We start from the raw sequence: 21,535 nt of genomic DNA on the forward strand, positions 1-21,535 counted from the left end.
TTGCCCCTCCACATTCTGTCCCAGTGGGTAAATTAGGAGCAGCACATAATTTACATGATGCACTTCTGGATTCTTGGTGGAGTGTTCCTTTCAGTGGTAATAGACATCCCTACCCAAGATGTTGCTTTTTCGTTGTGGCAAGGGGAGTAATGGACCATGGTGCAGGATTTAATGGGATCATTATTTTAGTGTTTGGGCTCAGTGGCTACAGGGATATCTGCGCGTTTGTGATGTACTTGTGTAAGAATACTGTGATGAGAATGTTGTAATTTGAAACCTCTCACCCGTCAGATCATCCCCTTTTCATTGAATGCTGTGGTCGCTATGCCCTGGCAGCAGTGCATGTTTGTGGATGTGGAAGGACACTCAAATGGTTTCTTGAGGTTTCAGCTGAAATTGTAGAATACCATTCAGTCTTTCGAATGGGCAGATACGTTATGTCCTCTTCCTCTTTTCTTTCACTTTTTCAGAGGCCTATGTCCCTCCACAGCTCTTCTACAATGGCAAAGTAGATTATTTCGACCTGCAGCGTCTTGGAGGGCTCCTCTCTCACCTCAAAAAAACTCTCAAAGGTTTGTGAAGACGTGTCTCCCTTCTTTTCTGGCACTGGAGTTTGCTTTCAGTTCTGAACAGTTCTTATCCTTATCCTCTTATATTGACCCAGCTTCCATTTTTTTTAAAATTCATACAGATGTCCAGTTAAAATTTGCAGGTACCAAACACTATGTGTCCAGTAGTTTAGTAGCTCTTCATGGGAGCTCCACTAGAGGGAGTAGTATCACTTCATGTTTTCCAAGGCATTAATATGATTTTTTGAATCGAATCAGATAACACTCCTGTTGTGGGGAATTTGTAGTTTTTTAGTTTTAATTTAGAATTTCCAGTTTGCTGTACTGAAAAATACTTGATTTTTGATTTTTGAAATTTGACAGTCGTGGCCCCAGAACCTTGCTTACTGTATCAACAGAGCAACATTAAAACTTGAACTAATATTCAAAACCCAAACTACTTTCTCCAGTCCTTCGTTTTAATGTAAACCGACTTGGCAGAACGAAAACCTAGATCGATAACAGTATGCCTGTGATCATCAACCTCACAGTGTGTTTTGCAGTTTTTCAGAATCGAAATACACAATGCAATTATTGAAAACTTTTTCGTCATTAAGGCTTTCTTTCATGCGTGCTGTTTCTTTGTTTATACTGTTATGAAAGGCATATTTAGCTCTGTTTCACATTGAGACAATAGTGAAAGGGGAAGGGAGTCTGTCCTTTCAGAAGTGCCTATTTTAAGGGCTGCTTTCTTGCAGCAGTTATTCGGGCAGCTAACTGCCAAAGTAAAGCAACCAGCCTTTGAAATCCCCACACTGTGCAAGGATTGTGTAAGAATTGCATAGAGCGTATCATCGAAATTGCAATTGAAAAAACTACACTCCCATGTGGAAGTATGGCCCTTTCCCTTGCAGTAGTTTGCACATAAATGGGCTATTCCTTCTCTGAGCTTGCAGTGATCAACGTCATCTGAAGTGCTGGCACACACGTGTATTTTCCTGCTAGTATAAATCGGCCCTTCTTGCAGGCTCATACACGTGGCCTCATAGAAACGTCAAGCTGATGGTAAAAATGTAGCTGAAGTCAACATCAAGAAAGGAACAAAAGCTGATGGTTATCGATTCCTTTCTGGGTAATTTGGCTGGAGAAAATAAGCCCTGGATTTACTGCCTTAGAGGAAGGAGAGTGGACCGATAACTGGGTACTTACTCAGTGATGTGTGTTTTTGTTGTTTTTTTCTTCTTTTTCTTCTTCTTTGGTTTGTTTTTTTCCGGGAAATAAGCCAAGGGGCTGGCTGGCTAGGTTTCTGGGATTCAATCTGTGTGATTAAAGTGAAGGAGTTGTGAGGGGGGGGGGCACTCGGTATTGCATGTGTTGACACAGCGGCAGGTTTTTACAGAGCTGTAACTCAGGCCTGTGTCAGCTGCCTTGATGCAGAACGCTGCTTCCTGCCACAATCTGTTTAATTGCAGTCGCTTTCCCCCCTCAAGCTCCTCGGCGTTGCGTGCACCGCGCCGCAGCTCCGTAACTCTCCGCTGATAAATACCTTCTCTAATGAATCTTTTTTCCCCCAGACATATTAATCTGAATAACGATTTGTTTGCCGTCGTTTGATGGGTTCCTTTTCAGGGGCTGCTGGATATTGTGATGGTGCACGGGGACTGGAGTCTACAGCAGTGTCTGGATATGCAGTTGCCTTCGCTCTTCAGTTTGCTCATGGAAAAATTTGACAGTATTGACCATTTTGACAGTTACATGCAACAAGAGCAGAATGAGACTAACTTTGCCTTCAGTATGTCATGTTTCGCTGTACCAATTAGCCATCAGCTGCTCCCAAATCGCCTGCCTGATTGTGGCTTGACTGGAAGATAAGTATTGATTCTACATCATCGTCATCATTAGGATCATCATAGAGGCCCTTGAACTCTTTGGTCTCAGTGTGACTGATCAAGCCATGGTCTATGTAAATCTGCAGATAATACTGAAGCAGCCAGTCACTGTGTCAGTGAGCCCACACTGACATTTCTACTGACCTTGTAATGAGCATACTGTCAGGCTGGCATGCGTCTAGGACCATAGAGTGGGGCCAGGGACTCAGAGTACTGACGTATCACTTCCACTTGGGTCTGCTCAGGCTGGCTGGGTATTTTGGAAAAGGACACTGGGGTTGAAACCCCACTTCAGAAGAACAGCTGAGAGAGCTGCATTATAAATTCCCTCTGTTTCCCCTTCTGTGTCCCTTCTGCAGGCAGATATCCACCCTTTCATCATGTACTCAAATCGGCTCTTTATGTCACTTTGCCCCCACTTTTTCACCTGACTATTTATCAGATGGCCAATTGTGCTACTTTAAGCTCATTTTACCTCAACAGCCTCTTGCATGCACTTGCATTAGAGTGCAGGGCGGGGCCGGTCCGGTCCTCTGACACACATGAACGTCAGTGCGACTATTTTTATCTTGCACAGTGCACCACAGTGAAGTGACCGCTAATTGGAGGACAGGTGCTACTTCAGTGATGTCACCCATACAACTCTCAGATGCCTGGTGCAGGGTACTGAGACTGGATCTGTGAGGAGACCCTGTCCAACATACCAGCCCCTATCCTTGAAGGAACAAAGCCAGTTTGATCCACCTCTGTAGGCTCCTGGTCATTGTCAACAAGTGACAGGGCTGGTTGCAAAACCTGGCCATAAGGCTCAGCCTGAGCTCATGACGAGTGACATATTTTTTACAAAAAAGTATAAAGGTGTTGGAAAAGTTGGCTTCTGGCTGGCTCAGACAGTTAGAGCACTAGTTCAAAGTGCAGGCTGAGCCCTGCACAGGTTCAAAACCAGCCGTGTCACTTGCTGAGACTAACCTGGAGCCCGCAGCAGTAGAACAAATTGGCATCATTCTTTAGGGGTGGATAGGTTGGCCAGGTTCCCCTTGTTGCTATTCTCTGGATGTCCGAGGACACATGTGGCCTGTGAGTTATTCAGATAGCATCGGGGGGGATGCGCCTATGCTCTTACAGCCTTCGCATCCTGGTGCACTGTGGAAAAAATAATAACGGTAGGCATGTGTGTTCGTCGGACGGTTGTACGTTTCTTTGCCCCATGCTCCACCATGGGTTCAGTCATAGCAGTGATCACGAGCTTGTATGCGTATTAGTGCCAACTGCCGATTAATAAAGCTGGATGAAAAGGTTGGAAAAATGCTAAAGGGTGAACACCAGAAAAAAAGTTGTAGGAAAGGCATGGTGGTCTGTTGGGATGTTTTTGAAGTGTGCGTTGTGCTGGCCGTGATGAGATGGCCAGGCAGATGCAGGCTGGGGCTGAGATGGAAACCTTTTTTTAAATCCGGCAAGTGCCTTTTTTGGCAGTGTCCTGAGAATGACAAGTGTTCCCTTTGTTCCCGAGAGCCGGCAAAAATATTTTGCAGATTTATGGATTGGACCTTTTGATGTTTATAGAGTTCCAGATTTATGGCCCGGGCGATCACTTGAGTAAACACAATTTATAGCCACTTAGAGGTCACTTCTGAAGGTGTAATGAAGCCTCTATATCACCCGGCATCAGAATAATGAAAAGATATCTCTGTCCTTTATTGCGCAGTTCTTTTTGATTTTCTCCCCCCGTTGCGAAGCAGACTGCCTCCTCTGGCGTGACAGATCCACCTGCACCCCAGCCCCTCCACGGCTGCAGCTTGTACATTCATCTCCGCTGTTCGAATGCGCGGTCTCTACCACAGCCCGTTCCACTCTCATTTCATTAGTACGCGTCGACGCGAAGAAGAGGGCATCTCGCGGGCCCCGAGCTTCCTCCGGAATACGAGAGAAGTGATTGAGTTTTGTGTTCTGGCAGATAATGGGGCTGGGCATATCATATGGAGCTGCCTTATGTCAGAATGCATCTTATCGGTTGACCTTTGTTCATAAGTTGCCTGACGGAATATAAACAGCCTTAATGGTGTGTTTTTTTTTTTTTGTCTGAAAGTTTTCCTGTTTTCCCCACTGCAAACTATTTGCATTAAATGGAGCAAACGATAACCTGGAATATGATAATCTGCTTGCAGTAACATGTAATTTTTATAGTACTATGGGTACTAATAACCCTGATGCTTATGTGTTATGCATTATTACTGCCTAGAAACACTTCATTAGTTTGTGTTTATACATATGGAGGAGTGACTAATTTTTTATCTTGTGCAACAAGGTATTGTTAAATCTCTATGTACATATTACAAAAATCAGTGCAGCATGCCATAGTAATCACTTGGTTGCAAACTATGAAATCCGTAGTGATGAAGTGGCTTACGTGGATGAGGATCCAGAGGTATTGAAACGTCTTTTGTGGGAAAATAAATGTATACTTTCTGGGAGCATCAAAGTAGTGTACAGACTCTGAAAGAGCTGTTGTTTGCCTGTGATTACTTCTCATAATGAGATGATTTTATCCGAGGGATTTTCGTCATTAAATGCGATAGATTGTTTTGTCTCGCGTGGTATTCTTGTTTTGCTGATCTCTGACATGAAAGAAAATCCGGAGCTCTTGTGATTGTCTCTCTGTGTGTTTCAGATGACCTTGCATCCAAAGCCAATATCATCATTGATCCCTCTGAGATCCAGGCCACTTCGATGGATGACCTAGACGAGGATGAGGAGAGCGGAGCCGCTCAGGTACAGAGCATGCATCGGCTGATGCTGGCTTTCAAGCCCTGTGTCGGATACACGCTCTCTAAAGAATGGCATTTAAATGGAAGCACAGAGATGGATTAGCTGCTCTTTTTTGTTGTTATTCTTTTTTATTATTTTTTTAAGCTATAAGCATGAAGCTTAAAGTAATGTCAGTGTTATTAAAAAAACTGGAACACTGGGAGACAGCTGCACCCCTCACAAGGGTACACATGCTAACATATCTGTGTGTCTGTGTGTGTGTGTGTGTGTGTGTGTGTGTGTTTAGCAGCGGCCTTTTGGCGCGGCAGCTATGGGGGGCGCCCTGGCTCGGCCGAGCTGGCTGAGCTCTCCAACTTTGGGGAGAGCCAATCGCTTTCTCAGCACCGCAACCGTCAGCCTCATGACTCCTCGCCGGCCTCTGGCCCCGCCAGAAAAGGTCAAAGTTCGCACCCTGGCAGTGGAACAGAGGACAGAGGAGGACAGTGAGTGTCTGCTCATTGATATTCTGCAGCTTACTGTGTGTTAATGCAGTTCTCCCCATTTTATACAGAACAACTTTAATATAGAACACATTCCTGCAAGAGAAAGTTTGAAACACGACAAAGAGGCCACCTGGAAACAAATTAGACTGGCTCATAATTAAAAAATACCATTTAAAGATCTTCAGGAAGTGGTAATATTACCTTTCATTTTATTACTGATATCGGCCGAGGAAAATGCCTTCTGGTAATTTCCTTTTGCCCCATTTCTTCCTCCCCCACCTCTAGTCGAGGGAAGCCATGGTAACGATGGGCTGTTGCTGGGGCGACCGCTGGAAGAGCCTGACCAGCCAATCACAGAGAAGTCCCTACTGGAGATTCTGGACGGTATTGTGATGATGTACAACCTGAGTGTTCATCAGCAGCTGGGCAAGGTAAGAGACGTCAAACGGAGCCCTCAGAAAAGACCCATTCATTCAGTCAAAATGAAGATTTAACACGCGGTAATGGGGTGCACCCGGGAGGTCAACTGAATGCTGGAGTGGCATGATAAGGGAGAAGAATATCCAGAATAGCACTTATGCCGAAATGTAGTTCAAATGTAATGTGTATGGTAACATGCAGCCAGCGAGAGAGTGAGTACGTTACTGTGAATCCATCAGTGCCGCGACACTGATGTGAAGGGTAGCAATGGCCCCTGCAGGGCTACATTTTCATTGGCTGTGAAACAATTTCTCACTCTTGCAGTCAGTCTCTTTTGCAGTCAAAGCTTTTTGGGCCATAGTTTCTTGCAGTTTTAAATGGGGTAACATGACTCTTTGGTATGCTGTAACATGCAATGCTCAGGCTGTGATATTGCTCTCTTGCACACAGAATAAGCCAACCCCAGCTGTCTTAGCATGGATAGTAAGTAAAATCCTATGCCAGTGGCCATGACCCCCTTATTTGTGTCCAGTGGTTGTTGAATAAAAGTGATTAAGACCTAGGCTGACATAATTCAAATCATCTTTTCCCTGCACCTCTTGACAGAATCACTGGTGCCTGCCATCAGATGTGTTGAGAGTTAAATGCACTGCACGCACCTTTCTTTTATTCTCTCACCCTTTTAATGTATAATTCATTAGGGATGTCACGTTTGACTGGGTCCCTGCTGATTAAACACACCCCCAATCACCAAACAGATCCAGATGTCAGACTTACTTACTTTCTTACTTTGTAGTTGTTAAATGTGTCTGTTACACATGACAAGGTTTAAATATCTTTGGCAAATTGTGTTCCAAGTCACTTTGTTGCTTTATAAGTTTCGTGGGTAAGGACAAAAAGGAAATTATGGTACTTGCTGTTTTTCAGTGGTTCCCCTTAATATTTAGTATTATTATTGCTTATTTATTTGTTCCTGTATATATAACAGCTATATTTATATTATATAAAAATGGTTAAATGTTGTATTTAATCATTAAACATAAATGTAATATTTGTTTAAAAAAATCCAGAAATCACTGGAAATAATAGTGCAACAGAGCGGCTTTCCACAAGATTTTGGAGTGTTTCTGTGGGAATTTGTGCCCATTCATTCTGTAGAGCATTTATGAGGCCAGGCACTGATGTTGGACAAGAAGGCCTGGCTCGCAATCTCCGTTCCAGTTTATATATATATATTCATTAGTTATTATATTTATTATGTTTATAATGTACAGGTTGTAGTTAGAGGAGTGCCCTTTGCCTATTTATATAGTATCTGATTTATGATGTGTAATTTATGTGTCAGAAGTTTTTTCAACACAAAAACAGACCAATTCATAGCCATAACCATCCTCATTTGTGTTTTCAATCAATCATGAGTTACTCTGTTAAAACCAGGGCACAAAACACTATTGGCTGGTGTCACTGTCTTAGGGCGGTGTAAAAAAATTGAGGAGTGTAACACCCCTTTGTGAAGAGAAACTCAGTATTAGTGTCCTCCTTTTTCTTTCTATAATGCGCAATGCCATTGTTTAACTGGGCAAAAGTAACAGACTTTGTGCTCAGAAGTGTTAGTTCACTGGTTGACAGAGTAAATGAGTTCCACAAGTTCCAAATGAGAAATAGGCAAGAGGATGTAGTATGATAGACTAATTAAGGCCAAAATATGGAGAATGTAGGGCAATAGCCATCATTACTCATACGCTGTGTAAGACAGAGCACGAGGAGTATTTCTGTACATCACATGCATTACATCAGACTTCAAGCCATTATTCACCCAGTGTGTTAACGTGAATACTCATTTTAATGTTTAATGGGGAACACACTTTTGAGATCACTTTTTCTTTCTTCCAACTATTGCAGAACTGGCAGTCAGAGACTTTATACCTTTACCAGCTAGACAGTTTGCATTGGTATTGTGTTTTTTCCCCATCAGTTTCTGCTGTTAAATGTGAACTGGCAAAGGCGTTTTCTCACATAAAAGCAGCCTTTTGAAAGAGCACTAATGATACGTCTCACTGCCAGTCAGGTAGTTTTGTCGAAATTGTTATATACAGTGTAACTGGGACATTTTACCCAACATGTACTAACATTAGAGGTTGCCTTTAAAGACAGGTTGCTCCCCGCAGTCAAAATGTGCTGAAGCCTAGAGGTGCCGTGTTTGCTCTTTGCCCTTGCCTGTCAGATGGGGGGGTCCTGTGATCTATCCGCTCTATTCTGTAACAAGGCTGAATCTCTCAGTAAGAGTTTCCCGCAAAATAGATTAGCCACTAAATCAGTCAGTCTTTTATGCCGTGGCCGTCAGTCCACAGGATTGCCCTGGGTTGACGGGGGAGGACAGAGTTCTTTTGGCACATCTTTCACGCAATTTAAAAAGTGCCGTGGTCTGCAAGCCTTATGCAGCAGCCGCAGCGGCCTCGGTGTCCATTTGTTCTCCTGCACTCTGCTGCTGAAACCCGAAGAGCACCGATCTTCAATTATGAATGACAGCCCCAAGGTTTGCTGTTTGTTCTCTGCTTTATTTTGACTTGGGAATATGGTATTTGCCCAGCATTCCACAGACCCCCTTGATCACATATTTTCTCTTGCAGTGTTGGGTGCACCTTCTCTGACAAAAGCAGGGAGACCTGGAATTTGAACTAAAGATTGTGATCATTTTTGTATCTTTCTTTCTGTATGCTCCTTTCACTCTGTTTTCTGACTTCAGGATCGGGGTTTCATTTATTAGCAGTTTTTTAATTTGATGCCCCCTTACGCCGGTCTCAGCTTCAAATAAGTAGCTAGGCATTTACAAATGAGAGAGCCTCTCACCGGGGTGCATTATATGGAAATCAATACCTCATTATTACCTTTAGTCTGTGGGTTTTGGTGTAGAGAGCAGCTTGCTAATGGAACATGTCTTGAGTGAGGGATGAAGTGAAGGGAGTTTCGGAAGGGTCTTTTGTGTGCTTGCTCGGTTTGCACTGCTTGATGATGTTTTCAGACATGCCCTCTGCACTAACCCCCCCGCCCCCCTCAGCAAGGTAAATGCGCAACATGCAGAAATAATACAGGAGGGCCACACAGATTAAAACAGGAAGCTGTAATAGAATAGCGGTATACTTGCCTTCACAATAATTGTCCCCCTGAAACAGTCTCTTGTAAGGCATGGCAGGGGGTCTGTGTGGTGTGATGACACGGGTGGAACGGCTTCTGGTGGCACTGTTTGTTCCCACAAAAAGTCTAATCCGAAAAGATTAATCCTCAATGCCTAATACTTCATATCGACTGTTGTTTTATTGTTGTATTTTCTTTTGGAAGTTAGTCGACCTCTTGAAATCTTTCATCGTCAATAATGCATGAGTCCGCTCATGCCAGAAGCATCATTATTGAAATGAAACACCTGCCTTCCTTGCATTCCCTCTTGGTTTAACCTTGCATCCATTTAACATGAGTGTCTTCTAATGCGCTGCGTAGGTTTTCGAGTTTAGCGTTTGAAGTCTGCGAAAGCATAAATAATAACCCAGAAATGGCCAATTAAGGTACTGTCAGTTTTAGTGTTGTACAGCTGCTTCTCCCCCGGAGCCCAGGCATGTTGGAGTACCAATTCATATTTTAAGACTCAGTTCTGCTGTGTTGGATCTAACTGTCAGCTCTTCTCGTTGCATTTGCTAGATTGCACGAACAACAGCATCAACAAACAAAGAAAACTCAGGGTCTAAGCAGATTTGTGATGAAAACATTTAATAGCTGTATATGTATATATGTATGTATGACATGTGAACACTTATAACCATTTATAAAGGGGCTACTCCAGTTTTTTTTACCCTGTTTTCCCCCTTGTGCTCCCTAGGGGTGGTATGTAAAAAATCAAGTTGCATCTTTTTTTTTTTGTTTTGTTTTCCATTGTTTCACATACCTCAAGTGTTTCAAGTGCCTCTTGTGCTGTGGGCTGTGGGCTGTGGGTTGAATACTGTGGAGTATTCATTTTGCGTGCATCATTCTGTGTGAAATTAACTTTGAATTTGGAATGACCCAGAAGGAGATTCTGAGAAGTTCTGGAAAGCTGGGACACGTAGTATCTGTGGAAGTTATTACTTATGTGTCATGTTCAGGCAAATACAAATACATATCTACCTTGAATCATTTTGAGGTATTGCTCATTAAGGCTATTTAATATAAAAGCACACACCAATATGCTTGGAGTCTTAAAGCAATGCTGAGAATGTAAGCATGTTAATTTTTAAGGATACAAGTGTATACGTTAATTAGATGTTTGGAATCCGTTAATGTTCACTAGGAATGTTGGGAGTCCATTAATTTCCATTCATCTGATTTCAGTTAATATTGATAAAATGTTCTGAGCACCGGCTGAGGTCTCTGACCCGAGTTCAGTCCCAGTTGTGTCATGAGACTGACCTTTGGCCCACAACAGCAGAACAAATTGGTTTCGTTCTGCTGAGGCTGGTGTGGGTATATCTGTGGGGTCTGCTCGCCTCATCACTCCCATGCACCCTGCCACTAGTGTGGTCTCTATGAGTCACTCAGCCGATGTCAGGCAGATGTGCCTATCTTCCATTCGCTGTCTGCTCTCCTGATGTTCTCTGGGACTTGTAGTGCAGAAAATAGCAGTTGGCTGCATGTGAGTGTATAGCAGTGGCAACTTGTACAGTGTTGCTGATTCCAAAGTTAAGCTGCATGTGTAAAAGGAAGAAAAAAGAAAACAAACAACAAACAATACATGTCCATGAAATTCTGCTGATCCTTCACTGGTTTGGAAGCCGTATCTGAACCTGGGTCACTGGTAGATAAGGAGCTGGCCTGGATATCTATGCCAAGGAGCGGGCTGATGTACATGTACACCCCCTTAACAGGACAGTCTATCAACACCCTATCCGTTTTCTTTTTATGAGGGGTGACAAGCAGAGGACAGAGCTGTAGAGAATCAGAGTAGAACTGACTCCACATGTTGCTGTTCTCAGATGGTTGTGGTGTCGGATGATGTCCATGAATACGCTGTGGCTCTGAAGGACACAGAAGAGAAGATAGCACGCTGTCCAAGTAGGGTAAGCACCGTTTGCAAGTGTGACTGTATGTGTTGTGTAATATGTATGTGTACTGAGTGTATGCACCCACACATACACAGCATAGTGGTTAGGAGTTAGTCAGTGGGTTATTTATAGGCACGTGCTTTGGAATTCTCCTTGATCTTGATATTTTAGTGTGTGGGTGCCTATCAGTCAGCTGTCTGCATGCCTTTGTTTGTTGGTTTGGTGATATAACCTGATTTAAATGGATACTATCCAACTCTCCATGCCCTTTACAGAGACCAGACATCCTGGAGGAGTTACAGAAGAGCCAGAAGGTTTTCTCAGAGAAGCTGAACCACCTGAGCCGGAGGCTGGCCTGGATCAATGCCACCATCTACTCCAAGGTACACGGCACTGCATGCGCGGTCTGCTGCCCAGTCTCTGCCCAAGGGGGGAGAGAGATCTGGATAACAGCACAGACTTTGCACCAGACAAGTGTCTCTTTTCCACAGAGTCAACAAGGCGCAACTGTCATTGAGCCCATCTCAGTAATGAGGCCGACATTGACTGGAAACTCTACCTTTCCAGCAGTGGATTTACTGCACCTGCAGTGCTCAAATTACCCTGTCAGTTTTTCCCTTCCAAAAATGCTGTCTGGATCCTTGCTTTTTTTTTTTTTTTTTTTTTTTTTTTTTTTCCTTCTGCGGTGAATTAAACAACAAAGAACATTGCAGTGAACCAGTTGCAGCAAACTCCTTGAAGCTGTGAGGGCATTTAATGCGGTGGGTTTTGAGTGCAGGCCCATGTATTTCTCAATTCTCAATTTTTATGAGTTAAGGTTGTAAATCAAATGCGCCACGTTTTGATGATTTTCAGTACCAAAACATACATTTCAATATGACATATAAAAAGAGGTATGTCCTTTCTGAAATGTATTTGGTATCATTTGTTTGTATGGAGGCTGGGATCTGAATGTTAGTAACATTATTTCAATTTTGTGACCTTTCTGGCATTTTTCACCTTCAGATTAAAATAATACTCGTTAACGTGAATGCTTTGAAATAATACAAATGATGGTGAGGTAATTAGTAGTGGGGTTACCTTGGTACCTTCTACTGAAGGTTTCAAGTAAGCCAAATTTGCATGCTTTCTAGCTGAATACCAGGGCACTGTTCTTCATAAAGTATGCGAGCTGCAGCAATTTAAAACCTAATTTTCCCAAATATCAAAACACATCAAGTATAAGAAGGCTGCTTCACTGAGTGTTTTGTAAATTACTTATTGACATAATTGTCACAATATCTGTGTTGGCAGGCTGAACTACATATCATGTGTATGAGCGATATTGTATGCGTCAAGCACGGAACCAATATTAAGCAAATTCCTTTTTAATGTCATCATTATTGCGGGCAAATACAACATCACAAGCTTATTAAATACCCTTAGGCAGTCTATCGTTGTTATTGCCAGCTGTGTGTCTGAATCCCTCTGCTGAAAGCCGTTGTGTTTGTCTCTGCTGTCAGTATACAGTATATACAGTAAGTGCCTTTGATGGCTGGTAAAGCACGCCGGCTGACAGCCTCCCCTTTTTCTGCTGTCTAGGAGAAGATGCTGGACGTGTATTGGCTGCTGCGCGTGTGCATCCGCACCATCGAGCACGCGGACAACACCGGCTCCCTGTTCGCCTTCGCCCCCGAGTTCTACCTCAACGTGGCCATGAACAGCTACAGCGCACTTAAGAACTACTTCAGCCCCTCCAACAGCATGGAGGAGCTGCCAGGTGAGCCCCACAGCTTATCACAGAAACAAGTCTGGTCAAACACTTACATGTACGTTCGAGTAGCTCTTACTAGCTGTTCTGTTAAAAGGATGCTGCATTTCCGATGGTTCTCCAGCATACTGTGCGGTTATACTTTTCGAACTTTAGCTGTGTGTTTCACATTATGAAAGCTCAGCCTTGCCCAACCTTCTGTTGATTTGAGCACCCTCAGGGGGGAGGTAGAGGGAACATGTTGTCACCGTAAATGTCAACCCCCCAGGCTACGAGGACACGCTCACCCAGCTCGCTGCGATCCTGGCCAAGCACTTTGCAGACCCCCGCATCGTGGGAACAGGTGAGCGTCATTACCCAGCGGCAGACGAATTAGCCGCATCCACTAGCGCTTTTTGAGGGTAGGGTTGAGGATGGAGAGGCAGGGGATGGAAGAAAGAAGTGAGGATTAGCTGGCTTTAATAGTTCATCTCATTACAGGCTTCCATGTGATTTAAGCAGACACAGTGATTTATGGCACTGGTGTAAATGATTCACGCGGTATGCATCTCGCTGCTTTGAGTTCCCCGCGAACACTCCTGACATTTATGCATGAACCTGTTCTCATTGTCCTGGTTCCACTTTCATATCTGTCTCTCTTAATGCGTTATCTATTTCTATTACCTGCAGGGAAAATGGGGGGGGAAAAAATTAAATTCAGTCCAAAAAATGCAGTGGTGATCTGTCAGAAGAAGTTATTTTTATGAAAAATGTTAAACTTAATATAGCTACCCATTTTGCTGTTCATCACCCGGGTTAATTTCTAATGTGTAAAGGTCTAATTAAGGTTCTGAAATTAACTAGCAGGCAAAATAAAAACATGCGTCCTTCAGGCAATTGACAAGGATTAAGTTTAATAGGGTTCTTTTTATGATTGGTTTAAATGTACAAAAGCCGTTTGTTCAAAGAAACCTTGTTAGGCGCTAAGTCAGATATGTATGCATTTTTAAATTACTTTCATCATTAATTACGTCCTTGTAAAAAAAAAATTAAAGTTTTATTTCATTTTTTACTTTATCCTGAAATGACATTGATGGGCAGAATTTTATTTTTTAAATGGTTGTCACATTGCCATATGCATGCTGTATTTTACGTCTGACAGTCAGCTAGAATGGTAATGGCTTTAGCCTTTAGTATTAATCCCGCATTTCAAAGTTACAGAAAGCATTTCATTGCTTGTTAAGGAAGAGGGAAGTGTGATTTTTTATTTATGCCTCTTTATATTTGATGTTTTGCCTTCATTAAATTGAAGTCACGTTTTTGTGCTATTGAATGGATATGACGGAGTTGAAAAAAGTCATTTAATCGAAGAGATCTCTGGGAATTAGTGACCTCTGTAATCCAATCCAATCAGAAATTCACTTCCACAAACTTACCAGTATCATATGTGCATACAAGAGCACAGCTCACAAGTACGAAAGGGCCTGTCCATGGCACCTGGTATGGCCAGTAAGCAGAGTGGTGTGGACGGTAGCACATGAGCAAGGAAGCAGGAGGAGAATATGTTCATGGAGAACACGCTCAGTAATCTGGCCACTCGTCTGTCAGGCAGCCTGCTTCTCTGAGTTGTCCTTTGTTTTGCTTCTTCCTCAGATATCAAAGACTCTCTGATGCAGGCCCTGGCCAGTTATGTGTGTTACCCACAATCCCTCAGGGCTGTGGAAAGGATCCCAGAGGAACAGTGAGTATCCTGTTAAAATTTTTATGGTGTACCGGGATTGGGAACGTCCTAGTGACACTAATGAATAAACATGCGGCAGCCTCTCTGGGCAGCAGGCGCTGTGTCTACCTCTGTCCCACGAGGGCTTGACCTGTGTCTGTGAGGCTGAGCTCATGAGCAACTTCACTTCTAGTCAGGAGCTTCCCTGAACTGGCACAAATGGCTGTCACGCACTCATGCCTAATGAGGTAAAAAATGGGATTTCATTGAGCTGCAGATTCTTTCTGTACCTGAGGTCTGTTTCTCAGTCACGGCAGTGCAGTCATCGCAACAGTGCCAGCTTAATTCAAACCTCTGGATCCACGTAACTGTCAAATTCACATAAAACAACATGCATACTCTGGTGCCACCAATGTCCTCTGGTTTTCTCCCAAATATCCAAAACTATCCCCTTCTGCCATTTGCTCTTTCATTCCACTGATATGCAGCTGCCCACAAACTGAGCAAGCCACAAATGTGGAACCTCCTGGTGGTGATGGAGAATAAGATGCACTGTGCAGTGAGCTGCAGCTACAGTGTGGTGTGTTCAGACAGAGTGTGAGAGGACTTTTTTTTTTTTTTTTTTTTTTCTTCTCCAGACGGGTGGCCATGATGAGAAACCTTCTGGCCCCCTACGAGCAGCGGCCCTGGGCTCAGACCAACTGGATCCTGGTGCGGCTGTGGAGGGTGAGCGTGCTCTCTGCTGCCCCCCTCAGGCCAGGCTTGCACCCTCCCATAGCCATGTGCTGTATGAAAACCTCCACTATCACCCTCAGCTTGTTCAGTTGATTTGTTGTGCAGTGGCCCATTGCCTCCCAACTCAAAGGCATTTCTACAGCACAGTCCTGTTTTTTAATTTGAATGACTCCTTGTTTTTGATTAATTTACCCCTGTATTATCCATGTGAAGGGAGAGCAAAGAAAAACAGAACCTCAGATGTGTACCAGTGTTATGATGTGTCAGTGTTTTCATCTGTGATACCTGAAGCACTGTAACCCTTTGGCGTCTCTCTGGTGTTAAGTTGTCCCTCTCTGTGTCTCGGCCCTCTGTATTGTGCTCTTTGTAGGGCGTGTGTAAGTCCTTTGTGTATGAATGCCTCCGGTCCTTCCTCGGAGTTTCCGTTAGGCACCTCATCAGCAGGTGCGTCATGTGTGTGTCCTCACCACCCTCAGAGTCTCTCTTTCACAGGGCTGTGGGTTCGGGTACAGGTACACACGCCTACCCCATCTGCTCAAAACCAAACCTGAGGACGCCAACCTGCCCAGCCTGCAGAGTGAGTCATGCACCCCGCCGCCATGTCAGTCTGTCTGTCTGCCAGTGACACTGACATCAGATCCAGACTTTGACTACACCTTTAATCCAGTGTGACAAATGTATGTCTAATACAGTCCTCTTTTTTTGTACCAGACACATTTTGAAATCCCTGTAGATTTTTATAGATAGATAGATGGTTACATTTCAGTGTAAGCCTTGATAAACCTTGTACTTCTGAATTCATGTACAAACCCTCATGAATGTTTCTGTGATTAGCTTTCTTTCATGATGTCTGTGTTTTTCCTGTCAAGTCTGTCCATTGTTGTGTACATTAAGGACGTCCAGTCGCAGTAAATTGTTTTCTCTCAATGGAACAGAATGGAACAACTGTGGCAGCTGAAGTCGCTTTATTGATATTATTTCAGAAAAAAAAACCAAAAAACAGAAAGGATAGGATGCATCATCATCCACACAATGTTGAAAGTTGAAAAGTTTCATTTCATTTTCATCTTTCAACTTTTCAACATTTTCAAACATTGAAAGTCTCAGTGATCATCTTCCATAGTGTGGGTAGTACTCTGAAACTATAGTTTTTTTTTTATATATGTATATAATGTATACAAAGGAATGTAAGAAAGCAATAGCAGGCATTTAGAAACTGTAATGATAGAGGGAGCATATTTTTCAGTTTTCTGGGGGTTTACTGTGTGGTGGGATGCAGGTTTTGTTCAATGAAAAAACAACACGGATGTAATTTTCTGTGAAAGCGTGACTCTCTGTCATGCCGTTTTCTTTACTTTAGTTTGAAAAGTTTGAATATAAACAAGAAAGTCTTTTTTTAAGGGACAGCTAAGTGTGAACAACACATGAAAGGATCTGCACACAGCTGGAAATATATATTTTGTGTTTCATGCAGTAATTAACTAATTGCTACTGTGATGCATCCTAATAGGTTGCCTGGGTGATGATGACTAGCAGTCTCATTATTCCAGCACACTGAAATATTTCAGTGATTGATATTTGCCTGCCTACTGCATGAGCCCAGAATAATGGCAGAAAAAGCATGGGTGACTTGGACTGTGCATTGTGACATGGAAGATTTGCTGGAGGTTTTAGGCCCTATCAGGAGGCCCTGTACATTGTACCATACATAACAACACAGCTTCAGTGACAGCTACATGTTAACATACTACTGAGAGTTTGTCATGAACCTGAAGGCAACAACAAGCTGGAAGTGTCCTGGAAATCGCTGATCCTACTTTTGTGAGATGACTAGGTAATAGTTTCCATCATTATTATGACCAATGAGCTCTGTGAATATCCTGCCATTACTTTGTGTCTCCTGACATGCAGGTTATATTCACAGGCAATGACATGTTTTTTGGTTCTTTGAAAGTAAAATAATAACGAATGACCCTTTTTACTTTGCATCTTCCGGGAGAAAAAAAAAGAATAAAATTGGAGCTACAGTGACAGCAAGTCCCCTCAAAGGCATGAATAAAAGATGTGTCTGATGCATGTTTATGGGAACTCCTCTAACAGCATTCAGGCTGGTAATCAACATTCACATTACAGCCTCGTTTTTTTTTAATTGGAGCTGTTAATTGTTGTTGATGAAATGTTGCTCCACAGCCTTCTTTAAAGTGGGCGATCATAGCTTTGCTCCTGTTCACGCGGAGGATGTGCGCCTTAGAGCTGTCTGATGAAAACAGCCATGAAATAAAATCAACTAAAAAAAAAAAACACGATCAGGAATATATTAATAATTGCACGGGTGAATCATGCATTTGCATGGCAGGGCCCTGATTAAAATACAATCAGGGATGTACAGTAATGAACTGCCACATGCTGGATCTGTGGCGTTCCCCTGTTTGTTGGGCTTCGTATGAGTGGGATAAAGACTCATTAAAGTCACTCAGTGCCCTGCTCCTTGTTAATGGGGTGCTCATGAGCCCCCACTGCAAAAACAAAACCAGTATCAACACTGCCAGAAAGTGGAAACAGCATGTTCCAGCTGCAGACAAGACATTAGGTGTTTTACTATGTGCAAAAAGCTTTATTGGCATCAAAAAATCAATAGATTTCAGAAGCCGCCATGTAGAATTCCTTAATTAAATTGTCACTTTTCATCGCATTGATTTATTCAGAAAGGAAAGGATGAAGGTGCTCTTTCATTTTTTTTTTCGTTGTTTCTATTTTTGTATGCTGCCAAGATATTTTGGGAAGTCTTACTCCGAAGGTAGTGCCTATTAACCTAATGGAGTTATTAAAACTCTGAACGTTCCAGGAGACATGACATTACTCAGAAATGTTAACAAGGGCCTCTGATTGTTGAAAGGGACAATCATTGCCACTTACTCACTTTGGCTGTGGTGCATGCTCAGTTTTATCTGGCAGACAAGGCTGGGCCCACTGTGTCTCCCTGGCATGCACATTTTAGTGCCTGCCGGTTAGCACAGGTTTCGCCAAGGTGTGTCATGTCCTTCCATCACCACCCACCTGGCTCCCGGATCCACTCTGACCTTCCCCTATGGGTTTACTGTCAGCAGACTCCCAGGGGTGCCATCCGTCTTGCGATGTTGTTTAAATAGCACTTGGAATAAAATAGATCGAAATGAAACAAACACAAATGAAATCAGCTTGACGTGAGCCACAGATACATGTTGATAAATGGTCTCATTTAAAGCTCACTGAGGTGACACGGGTCACTGTGTGTGTGGCAGCATGTGTGAATTTTCCTTTTCAGCTTGTTTGATGGTATAGCAAGTCACTCACTCACTCACCTGTGCTTCCAGCATGTGCTTCATGTTTATTTTTTGTTTTTTACTTTCATTTGCATGGCTTCCAGGAGATTTGTCTGTTGCTAGTTTTCAAAGTAAGTTCCCCCCCCCCCCCCCCCCCCTTTCTGTCTTGTTCTGTTGCTGCCTTTGTTTACTGACTTAGCGTCGGTCCCACCCCTGCATTTGGTCCTGGCCCTGCAGTCTTCCCGTCAATCCTCATCCTAGAGTCCCAGAGTTCCCACTGTCTAGCTCCTTCCGTGTCTGTCTAATGAGCAAGAATGGGAAAACAGCATTGTTGCCTGCTAAATTCAAGAACCTGAGAAGATCGCTGTGAGGAACTGTGACTCTCCAGTGCCTTGTTGTGGAATAACCTGCCTCTTAATTTGCATTTTGTTTTGTTCAAATCTGAATCTCTTCTAAGTGGAAATTGATGATGCTTTCCCAGTCAGTTAGATTGTCCTTAACCGTGAAGGACCTGCATGTCTGATCACGTCTGTAGAGTCTTAAGTATGTTTACGAGTCTGTATGTGTATGTGTGTATGTGTATGTGTGTATGTGTATGTGTATGTGTATGTGTATGTGTATGTATGTGTGTGTGTGTATGTGTATGTATGTGTGTGTGTGTATGTGTATGTATGTGTGTGTGTGTGTGTATGTGTGTGTGTGTGTGTGTGTATGTGTGTGTGTGTGTGTGTGTGTGTGTCCATGGTTCCGAGGGAGCCCATCAACAGAGCTCTAGTCAGGGCAGTAATTACTGTGTAAATAGGAGAGGAGGAAGTAGGAGTGCTCTGTTGAACTTTCCTATATTTATTTGGTATATTTATTGTATCTTGTTTATTAGTCACATACTTAATGATTGCAAATGACTACCAATCATATTTGATGTGACATTAAAAAGATTAGAACGGCATAACATTTGAGTGCAGTTCAAGTCATCTCCATATTCTATAAACTTATGCAGATTAAACTAAAGAGAACTCTGATGTATGATGCCTGACCCTGACCATATGCATATCACCTGACTAATAATGTAGTTATGCAACTTGTAAGTGTATGTTGGGATTGCAGTACATCAATGCCATTCAGTCTTGCTCCTGAGTCTTGGAGTACAGAATGTAGAATAGAGCAAAGTGTGGTCACTGTGTTGGTGGTGGTAAGGTGGTAGACACAGCCAAAAGAAATGTGGAAATGTGCTCACTGGCCCTTTTAATTCCCTGCTCTGAGGTAAAGGCAATTTGCAGCCAAAAGTTAAACGAAACACCCTGAGTCCAGAACACAGAAAACAAAAGGCAAAACGACAAGTTCCTGCTGGGTGAGATCACACATGCAGTGGCTGTGTGTAGGGCTCTCCACATGTCTCAGTACCTTACACTCGTTGTCCTTGAGTTTGTACAGCGCTCATGGGAAGAGGTAGATGTTTGACTTCAATATGGTGTTGTCCAAAGGTAAATAGATACTGTTGCTATGATCACTGAGCTTCCCCTATACTTTGTAACTAGCTAATCTTGTTTCTTCTTTTGTGTCAGCATCTCCTGAAAAGCTGCCATTCAATAAGCTGGAACCACTGTGAGCTTGCTTTGCATGTGGTAGTATGACCACTGAATTGTGTGTATGCACACTTATACTCAAGCATTAAGAAACTCTTTCTCAGTGGAAGCAGAAGAATGTATGATTTTACATATGAGTTCAAATATAGGTGTACACAGTCCTAAATGTGGTGTATAGTGGGGCTCTCTGCTAAAGGCGCGTGGCCCTTGCCATTAAACTAATCCTAATGAAGGCAAGAAGCCACACCCTGGGTGAGTTCGGTGACAGTTAAGTTCAGGGGTGTGTGTGTGTCTGTGTCTGTGTGTGTGTGTGTGTGTGTGTGTGTGTTTGCCTGTTCATGAAGCTGCCACTATCCAAGGTCCTGCAGGCCTCCTGGTCCGTTAAGATGCTTGGGGTTCTGAACGGACAGCGACTGTTGTGTCCCACACACAGAAATAGCCCTCCCTTCCCACAATTACAGTATGCACTTCCCCCACTGTGCCTGTCCTTTCATGCTGGAAAACCAGCCACACTCATTGCTCTCTGAGGGGGATGTACATATGCACGAACAGCCTGTGTCCCTCATGAAAGAACTGGAACCGTGACCGAGGACCCAAGGGAATGACCTTCGGCTCAGTAATGGCCGGCTTGACATTCCGCGAGTCACCTCCCTGCTTTACTTAATTATCTTTTGGCATTTTATTATTTAACATTTGGTATGTACAGTGAGCTGGGGGCTGCGCAATGCATCATAAAACATGATCAAATCCTCGGTGAGACCGTGACCTTTTCACATTGCTTCTCATCTCTGCTTTAAGCACCTGGGTCTCATGCTGAATTTTTTTTTTTCTGTAAAAATAAAGCAAGGGAGGGTGTTTTTTTTTTGCATTGTATTTTTGTTTCCCCTTTGTCAGAACTCCTCCTCTGAGGTGTCTTTTAATTAGAATGGCTCTCAGGCTGACAGGGTGACACCAGAAGTGACGGCGCCATAGAAACGCCACACTGCGCACGCACAGCACAGAAAACAGGGAGGGGTACAAAATGACAAATGGTATCAGCTCTTCTCCCCTAACACTCTCTCATCAACCTAGTGGCAGGGGAGCGTTCTCTATCCCCTCTGTAAGCTCACAACACTCCTCTGTTGCTTTCCCCTAAAGCCCATTGATCTCTTTCTTGTGTCTCAGCAGGCATTTTGTAGCTTAGAAGATCATGGGCACCTAATTAAACTTAAAGGTTATCTCTCTTTTAAGGGAACATACTGTCTTGCAAAATGATTGGTTTCATATGGGGTTTTATTGAGAGCATGTGATGC

General features: G+C 43.2%; 1 protein-coding gene across 3 annotated transcripts in view; it reads left to right on the top strand.

The window, feature by feature from the left end:
- LOC118779409 (E3 ubiquitin-protein ligase RNF123) overlaps positions 1-21,535 on the top strand; it is a 103,266-nt gene that overhangs the window by 12,887 nt on the left and 68,844 nt on the right. For 2 of the 3 annotated variants that reach the window (XM_036531511.1, XM_036531513.1), the window contains 11 exons: positions 471-572; positions 5,106-5,206; positions 5,490-5,685; positions 5,971-6,116; positions 11,106-11,189; positions 11,450-11,557; positions 12,756-12,933; positions 13,193-13,267; positions 14,557-14,644; positions 15,262-15,349; positions 15,851-15,935. In XM_036531511.1, the coding sequence (XP_036387404.1) occupies positions 471-572; positions 5,106-5,206; positions 5,490-5,685; positions 5,971-6,116; positions 11,106-11,189; positions 11,450-11,557; positions 12,756-12,933; positions 13,193-13,267; positions 14,557-14,644; positions 15,262-15,349; positions 15,851-15,935 (1,251 nt within the window). The remainder of the gene's footprint in view (positions 1-470; positions 573-5,105; positions 5,207-5,489; positions 5,686-5,970; positions 6,117-11,105; positions 11,190-11,449; positions 11,558-12,755; positions 12,934-13,192; positions 13,268-14,556; positions 14,645-15,261; positions 15,350-15,850; positions 15,936-21,535) is intronic. The other variant, XM_036531512.1, reaches the window with a different exon arrangement.

Source organism: Megalops cyprinoides, chromosome 6 (assembly GCF_013368585.1).
Source record: "Megalops cyprinoides isolate fMegCyp1 chromosome 6, fMegCyp1.pri, whole genome shotgun sequence".
NCBI classification, from domain to species: Eukaryota; Metazoa; Chordata; class Actinopteri; order Elopiformes; family Megalopidae; genus Megalops; species Megalops cyprinoides.